The sequence below is a fragment of the Nannospalax galili genome, unplaced genomic scaffold, assembly GCF_000622305.1.
Source record: "Nannospalax galili isolate Female #2095 unplaced genomic scaffold, S.galili_v1.0 scaffold278, whole genome shotgun sequence".
In the NCBI taxonomy this organism is placed as follows: domain Eukaryota; kingdom Metazoa; phylum Chordata; class Mammalia; order Rodentia; family Spalacidae; genus Nannospalax; species Nannospalax galili.
Genome location: NW_008347536.1, coordinates 15214094 through 15226266, shown reverse-complemented (window position 1 = coordinate 15226266; position 12173 = coordinate 15214094). Strand labels below are relative to the sequence as shown.

General features: G+C 42.2%; 1 protein-coding gene across 1 annotated transcript in view; it reads left to right on the top strand.

Moving 5' to 3' along the window:
• The window catches only part of Pold3 (DNA polymerase delta 3, accessory subunit), a 42892-nt gene extending 31136 nt beyond the window's left edge, over nucleotides 1-11756 (top strand). The window contains exons 10-12 of the mRNA XM_008844256.3: nucleotides 4678-4781; nucleotides 5803-5881; nucleotides 9858-11756. Coding sequence (XP_008842478.1) covers nucleotides 4678-4781; nucleotides 5803-5881; nucleotides 9858-10060 — 386 coding nt within the window. The 3' untranslated portion in view covers nucleotides 10061-11756. The remainder of the gene's footprint in view (nucleotides 1-4677; nucleotides 4782-5802; nucleotides 5882-9857) is intronic.
• Nucleotides 11757-12173: the final 417 nt, after the last annotated feature.

Here is a 12173-nt window from a genome sequence, read left to right as displayed (position 1 = left end):
AGAGTCTTACCAGAAATTGCTGTAGAGTAACTGTGAATGGTAATAGAAGCTCTCCCCAAAAGGGCAGTGGCTGTCCAAGTTAGTGAAAAACGTGTTAGATATGCAAATGACTAATGCAGTGAACAGACCTAAGATGGTGCCAGGGTGAATGCTCCCTGCTAGCGGTGCCATTTCCACTTTTTTTTTTTTTTTTTGGTCTTTTTGAAGCAGGGTTTCCCTGTAGTCCCAGCCTTCCTGGAACTCACTATGTAGACCAGGCTGGCCTTGAACTCACAGAGATCCGCCTGCCTCTGCCTCCTAAGTGTTGGGACTATAGGCATGCACCACCATGCCTGGGTCATTTCCACTTTTATATGGATTTAGAGCCTCCTGATCTTGGCTTTTATAGCCTCTGATGTTCTGTGAGGGAAAACATACCCTTCAAAAATGTGGGTTTTAGTGACTTTTTGGAGCAAGTAGGGGCAGGGCACCCCAGCAAGACACTTGGTATAGTTTTATTTCATGCCATTTATGGAAATGCTTTGAGTGACAGTACTGAATATTCCCATGTATATGAATGAAATAAAGACCATCAGGGAATACCTGACCAGTTAATTGAAATATAAGCAACTCTATGTATACACATGGAAAAATGATTAAGAAATAAGGTAGGAATATGTCAAAGTCCTCCCTGTTAACAGTCAAGAAAAAAAAGTTGGGTTGGGGGGTAGATTCTGGAAGGACTTTGAAGCCATAATTTTTTTTTTTTTTGGTCTTTTTGAGACAGGTCTTGTAGCCCCTGTAGCCCCAGCTGGCCTGGATTTGCTTTGGAGACCAGGCTGGTCTCAAACTCACATAGATCTCCCTGCGTCCACTTCTGCCCCTCTGTGCCTCTGCCTCTGCCATTAAAGGCGTGCACCACCATGCCCAGCTTGAAGCCATAAATTTTAATGTACATTAAAAAGATAAAACTTGGGGACTGGGGAGATAGCTTAGTCAGTAAAGTATTTGTCACACAAGCATGAAGGTCTGAGTTTGGTATCCTCCCCAGCACCCATATAAAAGGCTACGTGTGGTAGTGTGCACTTGTAATCCCAGGGCTAGAGAGACAGACAGGCGGATCCTGGCCTAATCAGCAAGCTTCAGATTCAGTGAGAGAATCTGTCTTAGAAAACAATGTGGACAACTCCTGAGGATCAACACCCAAGGTTGACCTCTGGCCTTTACACAAGTGTAAACATGTACATACTCACCGCCCTCCGTCCCCCCACAAAAGCTAATACTAGATACTCTAATATTATAGTCAGCTTTGCTTTAAGGAATTACTGTGGTTGATTGAACACCGCTGCATACTTATGAAACACTCAGTTCTGATCCTTAGCCCTCAAAAATAATACCCGTGGGCAATTAGAAATATGACTGGGGTTGTTTAGTTTGGAAAGGAGCACAAAGAAATGTGGTAGAGGTGAGCGACACATAACAGATGACAGAGAGCAGAGGCCCTCAGAATTTTTTCTCTGGCAGAGGTAATTTTTGGGATCTGAATTTACAAACCTTTGCCATTTTATTCTTATATTTCTTTGTCAGAAAGCCAGTGGGATTTTATTTTAAACCTTTTTACACAGTCTGTAACTTTTTTAAAATTTCTGTTACACTGAGTATAATAGCTTGATCTGCTGTCTTAAGTTAGTAGTTAGCAGATGCACACCAGGAGTAGAGGAAATGGCAGGGACTTCGGGTAAGCCAGACCTGGCTTTAAATCTTCTTTGCACCACTTATGGGTGGACGACTTGACTTCTAAGTCCTGTTTACTTCTCTAGAACTGCGATGTTAAACCGGATAGCTTTTTTGTGTGAGCACTGAGTAAGAGAACATATTAGAAATGCCAAGATATTGCTCAGTTCCATAGCTTTTCTCACTGTTGAATGTTCTACAGTGTTCAGCAGTTCTCCTTCACCCTGGAAATGCCAAAGCTCCTCTAGAAGTAAAAAAAAGATCAGGTCTAGAAAGAAGTAACATTAATGTCTACATTGTTGGGAAGAAACAGAGTTTTTATGGATATGTTAAATATTTGCTTACATTTTCAGTCTTTGTAAGTTGTTTATAGAGAATGTTAAGCGAATGATTTTTTTTTTTTTAAGGTAAGAGTAGGTATTAAAAAATATGTTGAAGCCTAGGAAGCTGTGAGTACTTTCCAGGAATTCTAATTACCCCATCCTCTGCCAGAGGACTCTTGACAAACAAATGGTTATATTGCTAGTTTGCTGGAATTAGTTTTCCCACAGTTCTTATTCTGTCCCAACAAAAGTTACTTTCCTGACATGGTGTTTCACCACTTGAATAGTTTTCATCTGAAGAGCTGCAGGTTGACTACAAATCTATTTAAATACACCAGTGCACCAAGCATTCCTTATGCTTACGTCAGTGAAAATGTGTTGAGTCAGAATGCTTGGCTTAATAGTAAAGACTGACTGTGGGCAAGTTTTTTAAAAATTTCTTTGAACTTCAGTTGTATAAGACAAATAATAATGATTTACGAGAATGAACAATTAATGTTTATAAAGTAGAAAATTTGGTTGTTTATCCTTCCTTTCTTAAGTTTAAACACTGTAATACATATACACAATCTTTAAAGTCAGATAAAACCAAGTTTATAATAGTAATCTCTACCATCTGAATCATTTAATTGATTTCTCTTGTCCACTTTCTCCCATCTGCCTTCCATCTCAGGGATTTGCTGAAATTTCTTCTTCGCTCCTCTGTTCTTTTCTCTTCCTGAGGTGTTACAGCATTTTATGCTTTTGTTGTGTTTCTTGGGGTCTGGGGGCAAGTGGAAGGAAGTGGGAGGTAGATGCTGAGTCTTCTCTGGACCTGGCTATTTCTCATCCCAAATTTCATTCAGGAAGTGATTCTTTAAAATAAACAGCCACAGTTACTGTTGCTCTGTGTTCAGTACCAGGGGAGTTATGGCATCCCTGCCTCTTTGGAGTGTGAGTCTGGAGGATGTAGGTAAATAGTTGCCTGCAGTGCCACAAGAGGGGTCTGAGGGGTTGCCACTGGGATTAAGTGTTTTCCTTGGGTAAGTCATGTGGTTGAAAAACTGAAAATAACACTTAAATGTATCACTGAGTATTCAGAATTAGTTTTCTTTGGCTTTCTCTCTGCCTAAACTTTTCCCAGACCCCTGTGGCCTAGCTTTCTGAACAGCTAGCTAGTCCTTCAGCACAATGGGCACTTGGTTCTGGGTGGGACACTTCTTTTGCTTAAGCTCCCATCATGTGTTGGCCTCCTGGGGTTGGGTTAATAGCTAGATTGAAGCTCCCATCATGTGTTGGCCTCCTGGGGCTGGGTCAATAGCGAGACTGAAGCTCCCATCATGTGCTGGCCTCCTGGGGCTGGGTCATTAGCTAGACTGAAGCTCCCATCATGTGCTGGCCTCCTGGGGCTGGGTCATTAGCTGGACTGAAGCTCCCATCATGTGCTGGCCTCCTGGGGCTGGGTCATTAGCTAGACTGAAGCTCCCATCATGTACTGGCCTCCTAGGGCTGGGTTAATAGCTAGACTGAAGCTGGACTTTTTTCCTTTTATGTTTCTGTCTCTTGTTTCCCTGAGCTTATAAAGTTTGGGGGCTCATTTCATACTTGAAGTGTATAGTTTATTGCTTCATTCTGGCTCTTACTCTGCTTCACCTCTTTAGGTCCCCTCCGCTGTCATAATTTTTAACACTGACCTAATCAGTTGGGAGAAATTCAGATCCAAGACTTGTGTGAAGAATTTGAATGTAGCCAGGAGATTCAGGGAGCAGGTGAGGCTAAGCAGCTTACCTCTGACCAGCAGTGTCTGTGGTGATTAAGCAGTAGGTCAGCCAAGGCTCATTGCTTCCCCTCACATGGGCCTTCTGCTGGGACCACTATTTCTTTCCTGGGAAATGTTGGAACTCTTCCCATTAGTGCCATTCTTTCTCTGGTACCATTCCCATAGTATTCCTTCTCTCCTTTTTTTCCCTGCCACTCTCAGTATGGCAAAGCAAGACTCATCAGTGGAGAAACCACTAGAAATAAATCTCATACAAAGTATTAAGCAGGTATAGTTGTTAGAGCTTTGGTGAAAATTATCATTTTAAAGGTGATCAATCCCAAATTCATACTCTCAGTATTAGGCACCTGTGAGTAATCCTCAGATCACAGTAACAAAGATGCTGATAGGGAGTTTGTGGTATAATCTGAGGTTGTCTCCACTTCTTGTTTTGAGAACAAACAGTGATCATGAAGGTAAGGCAGCATGGGTGGTTGGATTAGGAAGGCTGTGTAATCATACTGACTTGGGTTTAAACCCTCTTGTTGTTACAAGTTGTGTGTCTTTGTCCAGTGAAGGAATCTTTCTGAACCTCTGTTTACTCAACTGTAATATGGGAGTAAAATCTGTTAGGGTAAGGATCAAGCACCAGATGTGATACATGGTAGGTGATCGGTATATATAAAAGAACCTCATGCTCTGACTTAGCTGTACAATAAAGCATTGGCTGAGATAGTATTTAAGGTATTGCCAGTTTTATTAATTCTTGATTCTCTGATTTTAATTATGTAAAATTCATGTGTATTTTAAAGGTAGTGCTTCTTAATATAGAAGTTTAAAGACAGGTGCCAGTGATGGCTAGCACCTGGAGTTCTCTTATCGAAGCCTCTTCCATTTTTCCAGTCTTCCCAGACTCTCCTGAGACCTATGAAGCGGAGTCACCATCTCCACCTCCTCCTGTATTTTCACCTCCCGATCCTCTGCCCAAAGAGCTGCCTCCTATCAAGGTAAAACCCCCAGAATGCTCTACTCCATATGTCCTTTATTCCTCAGGAATGTGCATTTAACAGTGCTGAATTGTGCCTGACTCTTGCTGTAGATGTCACAGATGCCAGTGGATGGGTCTTAACTCATTGTACTCTTTTACAGTGACAGATGGACGGCCCCTCTCTTCTCACCTGAGGGGAGATGTTGCTCTAGGCCCTAGCCTCAGGAAGGTTGCAGGGGTAGATTTGGCAGTTGTTTGGTTTTTCATGACCATCACCATCAGAGCTGCTCTATGTGTTACACAGCTACAGTTGGGGCTGTGCAAAAAGAGTACCTGCCTGCATCAGGGCAAGTTGTAAGTGATAGAAGGGAACAGAGAACTCCAGTTGTTGCTCTTTGGGAAAAGGACTGGATAAGAGCAGTCCAGACTATGTCTTGCCAGCAGCAAATGGAACTGTAGTTTGGAATGCTCTTCAGCTGCTCTTATCCATGTTAGTGCAGATCATGGAATACTGAGAAAACGATGGGTTTTCACTTTTCTTTTTAATTTTGAGTTTTCTTAATTGTGTTAAGATTTATCTCAGTCTTGTATTGATCTTGTCGTAGTTGAAGAAATGGGACTAGAGATAGACGGAAAATGATACTCGTAATACATGCTCAGACTAGTTAGGAATAATGTTCAAATGCTGAGGCTGACATAGCAAGTATCCACAGCAAGGGTGAATGCTGAGAACCCTGGTCTGATTTAGGGGCATCTCTGCCCCCAGGGAGTTTCACCATGGTGCCTGTACTATCCATTGAGAACTTGTTGACTGAATGAACAGAAATCTTTCCTAAGCATGCTGCTTTTCTTTTCATGATGAAATATCAAGCCTGTGCGTACCATAAGCATAACTTACTATGGGGTAGGATTGTTTCACTTAAGTGTAGAGCTCCTCTTTCTACTTTTTATCATAATGGAATGTTGGGGGTGGTTTTTATATATTTAAAAGCTTTTCTCTATAGCTTCATTGGTCAATCTAATATCCTCTGATCTTTTAGAGTTCAAGTGGAGAAAGCAAAAGAAAACGAAGGCGTGTACTGAAATCTAAAACCTTTGTGGATGAGGAAGGCTGCATAGGTAAGGCAAGTTTTTGGCTTTAGACCTGAGATAGAGTTCTTGGCATAGTGAGGCACTGTTTGTCTCAGACTCGAATATACGTGGGACTCAGCCTCATGCGCTGCTGCTGCTCTCTGACTGGCACTTGGAGTAGTCAGAACACCTGGGCTCCTGAATAGCCCCACACCATGAATTCAAAGCATTGAGCTTGCTGAGAGTCATGTCATCTCTGGGAATTTTCTTGATCTGTGGAATGCAGGAAATATCCATTTTGCCTCTTGGTAGGATCATGGTGAAGATTCAGATGAAGAGGCTGTTTAAAAACACTCTGTCCTATGGACAATGAGAAACACTTCTTTCTTAAAATATTTTATTATTTTATGTATATGAGTATATTGCCTGCCTGTATATAAGTGCACCGTGTCGTGCAGTGCTCAAGGAGGTCAGAAGAGGACGTAGTAACTCCTGGAACTGGAGTTACTAATGGTTGTTAGCCATCATGTGGGTGCTGGGAATTGAACTTGGGCCCTCTGCAAGAGCAGCCAGTGCTTGTAACCCTGAGCCATCTCTCCAGTCCCAAGAAATACTTCTTTTAAAAACTGATTGTGTTATGAATTTCAGTAATGGAAGGAAACGCCTACACCTGATTCAACCCCTAAGCCAGAGCCCAGTCTCTGACGGTCAGTCTGTTTGCTCTGAGAGGAGTGTGGCTTGTCCTTGTTGTTTCCTGTGTGTTTCCTCTTTGTGAGCCAGGCCAGACTGCTGCTTCAGCCAAGCTTTAGGTTCTGTCCTTTCCACAGTCAAACCAGACTCCTATGGGGCTTTTAGGATTGTGTACTTAAAGCCTGTTGAGATGCTAGATCCCAATACTACACTTTTGTGTCTGGCAATAGTTACAGATTTAGGTTTGTAAGCTTTTTGGTTGGAGCACCAGTAATTGTCTCTCTCTTTACTTATGGACTTACTGCAGCTTCTTGGCTCTCCTAAAGAATGTTTTTATGTCCTGCCTTTCTTTTTCTTTTTCTTTTTGGTCCTTTTGAGACAGTTTCCCTGTAGCCCCAGCTGGCCTGGAACTCACTATGTAGACCAGGCTGGCCTCAATCTCAGAAAGATCTGCCTGCCTCTGCCTCCTGAATGCTGAGATTAAAGGCATGTATCACCATGCCCAGCCTACCCTATCCAATGACATGCTGCCATTGGATACAGAGTAGCTGTGGAGTAACAGTCTTCTGTTGACTAGCCAGTCTTTTCCTTCCTATAGACAGCCCTTCAGATCTAACTTAAGATAGAAATAACCACTCATGATTTTGTTCCACTAATCAAGTTACATAATGCATGTAACATGAATGTGAGGTGGGGGCAGTGTTCTGGGATTGTGCTTGATAACTAGTAGGTATCCATGGAAGCGCCCCAAGTGTCTTCTCAAAAAGACTGACAGATTTCTCTAATGTACTAGATTTGTGACATACCTGAAGATCTTGCCAGAATTGAAATTCTAATTCAGTAGAACAGGGGTAAGACTGGAGATTCTACATTTTTCTTGTCCTTTTCTTTTTTATTTATTTTTTATTTTATGTGTATGAGTGTTTTGCCTGCATGTGTGTAAGTGCACCCGTGACATGCAATGCCTACAGAAGAGGGCATTGACTCCCCTAGGAACTTGAGTTATGGATGGTTTTTAGCCACCATGTGGGTGCTGGGAATCAAACCCAGGTCCTCTGTAAGAGCAGCCATCTCTCCAGCCATTTAGCCATTTATCTTTTTCTTTACTTTCTTTGCAGAAGGCTTGAAGGCTGGCTTCAAACTCAAGATTCTCTTGCCTCAGCCTCCAAGTACAGAGATTACTGTTGTCTGCCACCACATCGGACTGAGATTCGGCATTTCTAATAGGATTACTGGAGAGTCTAATGCTTCTTCTAGTATGAGGAGCAAAACTGGAGTGATAAGGCCTTCCAAAACACTTAAAATGTTTATTTAAAGCTCATCAGTGTTCTTGAACCTTTCGGAGGGCAGGAATCATCAAAGTGGGTTCTAGGCTCTTAAAAGTAAAGACAAATCCTAAGAACTCTTAGGAAGGGATTGATTATGTAGTTCTAATGGGAGTATTGGATATGAGCTAAGGATGCTACAATGGCAGGAGCCAGTTGACCTCCAGCAGAGTACATTAGGAAGGAAAAAGTCTGAAGGGTACTTGCCAAAGACTGTTAGGTACATCTGTATATGCTGAGAGTCAGTAGTTCCCCATTTTAGTGGCAAGGTAAACAGTAATTTGTCGTGTCAGTGAGGTACCGGGTTAATACTGGTGCATGTTAAAATTGGACAGTCCAGATATTAGAACATAGCTTAATATCCAGTGCCTGTACCTCTAGAATAATTTGACTAGTACATTTCATTAGAAAGAATTATCACAATGGGACTGGAGAGATGACTCAGCAATTAAGAGCACTGGCTGCTTTTGCAGAAGACCTGGGTTTGAATCCCAGCACCCACATGGCAGCTAACAACTATTAGTAACTCCAGTTCCAGGGGATCCAACAACCTCTTCTGTCCTCCTTGGGCACTGCATGACACAGGTATATTTATATGTATGTAGGCATAGCACTTATACACATAAAATAAAAATAAAGTTTTTTTTTTTTTTTTTAAATTATGGGGCTGGAGAGATGGCTCAGTGGTTAAGAGCACTGACTACTGTTGCAGAGAACCCAGGCTCGATTCCCAGCACCTACATGACAGCTACTAACCATCCTTAACTCCAGTTCCAGAGGAATCCGAAGCCCTCTTCTGACCTCCACGGCATTGCACCACATGGGTGCAACTGACTTACATGCAGGCAATACACTCATACACATAAAATAAAAATAATAAAATATTTAAAAAGAAAAAGAATTATCACTATATAAGAATTTGAAGCTATCATTGTTTTTTAATGGGAAAAAATTCCTTTGACTTCAATCTTTTGAGCATTTTTACACACAGTGGGTTACCTTTCCAGCCAAGGAAAGGTATTTCCCTTCACTCTTTCTCTATCACTTGCTGCATCCAAAAAAGCAGAGTAAGAATTTAGTGGTGTTGCTGAAGCTCTGTAGTCACAGGAAAGTGTTGTTGTCCGGTGGCCTATGGCTGGTGCATGTAACACAGTGGTATTGATAGGTCTCTTCACCCACTCTGTGATAACATGAATGGAAACCACTGCTTTTCCATGTGCCCCCAGGGCTTGCTTATGGTGACTGCCCAGGGAGTAGTTCTTTTCCAGGTTTTCCTTGAGGGGAGTTTTGATGTCAGAAGAAAGGGCTAAGGCTAATTATAATTATGCCTTTGGCTGCTGGGTAAAAATAAGGTAGCTTTGTTTTTGGTATCATTGTCCTTACCTTTCAAATGTATCATCTAGTAGGGTTTGCTTGGGGGCAGTTATCTTCATGGTGTAGACTCCAACTAAATCTTACTACTAGTCAGTATTAAAAACTGAGCTAATGAGTAACATGTTCTGTTTTCTGTGCTTAGGATATGCACAGTGTTGAAGCTAGGATGGAGTTAGCTGGAAGAGTCCATGGGGGAACCTGGCTAGGCAGAATGAGGGATATGTTAGGCCAGAGATTGACTAGGAAAGCCAACAGTGGGAAATAGGCAAGCAGTGTGGACCATGGGAATAAGACTCAGGAAGCCAGTCAAAGAACGGAGTTCCGAGTATTTGAGATAGAGAGAGTCATATGCAGAGTTCAGGAAATTAGCTAGTATAGACCAGGACTCCGGTAATGGATTTGGGCAGCTAAATGATAAAGGCTCATTTAATGGCATGGACCTTGGCTGTGAAGGAGTAGGGATGAGTTCATTCTCAGCACCACCTAGAGGCCCTGTGAGCTCAGGTTTCCACACACTTTCTACCTAAGGCTAGATGTCATCTCCCAGTAAGAAAAAGGGTCTGAAAAAGATACAACTCTTTCTCTTGATAAATAACGTGATTACCTACCCATGTTCCCTTTTTTCCATATTCTAGTGACTGAAAAAGTCTACGAGAGTGAATCTTGCACAGATAGTGAAGAGGAGCTTAAGATGAAGACATCCTCTGTACACAGGCCTCCTGCCACAGCTGTGAAAAAAGAGCCCAGAGAAGAACGGAAGGGCCCCAAGAAAGGGACTGCTGCTCTGGGCAGAGCCAACAGACAAGTGTCCATTACTGGCTTCTTCCAGAAGAAGTAAATGCCGTCTTGGCAGGACTGGAGTGGTCAAGGGAGAAGACCAAGAAGACTAGCCTGTCACTTACTGTGTAAGTTCGTCTAGCTCCTTGCCTCACCTGCATCAGAAGACTGTTCTTCTGTCCTGTGACGCTTGTAGTGTTTCTGGTTTTTAACCAGAAGGGAGTCACCTGGAAGCACAAGGCAAAAAGAATATTTGAAAAGCTGTTACCTTCTAATGACATTCTTAAAGCACAATCTTTGACCTGGCTGGGAGAAAAATCCACTCCAAAACTAAATTGGAGCAGGTTTTAGATTTACCTGGCATGCCCTTCACCCTCTGCCGTGCCCTCTACTTGTGTGGCTCAGGCAGTGTTCGTTCTTGGTCCTCTGTGTTCTTTGAACTTGGGAAATGTTTTTATTCATGAATTCTACTGGATGTGTTCACCCTACTCCTTCCTCTCTCTGCTACCACATACACCTCTGTCTTCTAAGCACATAAAGCTATTTTCTGAAAATCTTTTAAATCTTGGACTGAAACAAAAATCTTCTGGTAATTCTCTTCCTTCATTATAGACACTGACACCTGGCTCCAGGCCAGACATTGCTTATTTCTGTTCCTTTCACAAAAGCTCTCTAGACCTTCACTCACATTAGTGGTTAGGGAAGAGCTTTGGGCAGAGTACAAACAGAAACTTCATGATGTGTCCAACTCCACCAGCAGTGACTTGAGTCTGTATGAATGATGCTGGCAGAGCTGTCATGCTCTGGCACAGGGTATGCACTATTCTGTCTTCATGATTTCTTGCTCCCTGCTTTCTCATTTTTGATACCTAGAGAGTAAAACCCATACAGTGAGATGGAGGCATAAAAAGAGAAATGCTTCCTGTGTACCAGACAGAATTTCTCCTCTCAAGGAAATGGGAAGTCTGGAATTCCTGGTTTCCAGGAAGCTAATGAAGAACTTAAGGCACAGATTGATGCACAGATATTGCTCGGGATTTGTAACTCCTCCATCTGCCCAGCAGTATAGGCTCTCCAAGAAGAGATGGGCAGGCTGATTGGTTAGTGGAGCTAAACAATAATTAAAACATTTCCTTTTGTGCTTCTAGAAACCATCTGTTCCAATAGCTTTCACATACCTTCCATTACAGCTGGGCAGGTGGTGAGCCCCATGGTCCAAGTGGTGTGGCAGTGGTCCTGTATCCTGAGCTCTGGGGAAGGGAACACAGGCAGGACTGGCCATGTGACTCACCCATGGCAGGCAAGGGATGTCTGAGCTGCTCCTTCCACCTCAGCCTGGCCTGTGTCATAACAGATATAATAAGCTGCCCTGTGTTGAAGGTTAGGATTGTGACTGACCTTGGAAGTAACACAAGCTGCTTTAGCATCCAAGCATAGAGTTACCCAAGACTAGCAGCTTGGATAATGAGTCCTGGTCTTCAGTCTTAAGGCTTGAGGGCAGAGGCTTTGCACAGCAAGCTGAGTCAAGGGTGTTGTATTCCAAAACCTCCCTCCTCCTTTTTTATGCAAATGAGTGAAAAACCTGGACTTAAAGCTTGATTCTTCAGGAGAAGAATCCCTTATTTTAAATGGTTATTTTTGTCATCGCCTCTAGTCATTTTTCTGAATAGGAATGGAAAATTAAAAAGTAGCAATCCACTCTTTTAAAAAAAAATATATGTTGGGATATCTAATAAAACCACATTTGAATTGGAAAACTCTGGTACAAGTTGGAGTTCAATCTTTCAAGGGATAAAGCAAGTCCTGTTATATCTATGCCCAACGTGCCACTTAAATTCTGAGCTGTCTGCAAAATTCAGTAAGCATTGAATGGTGGCTTTTTTTTTCCTTTTCATTTTATTTAACACTTTACTGTGTTATCCACAAGTTAAATAAATTTGAGGAGGTGTTTTAAAACAGTGCTTCAAACTGAATCTGATGAGTCTGTTCTTTGATGGCCTGGCAATGGTGTGCAGTTATCTAAACTATGACCAGGGAGGAACAGGCTTGCTTTCAGTTTATATTGTTAAAAATGCATACCCATAGTCTGAGATGGACAAGTTATTTGCTGTCTTCATCATTTTTTTCAGTCCAGTGGGTAATCTTTGTTTCAGCCAACCTCATTTTTCAGTTCA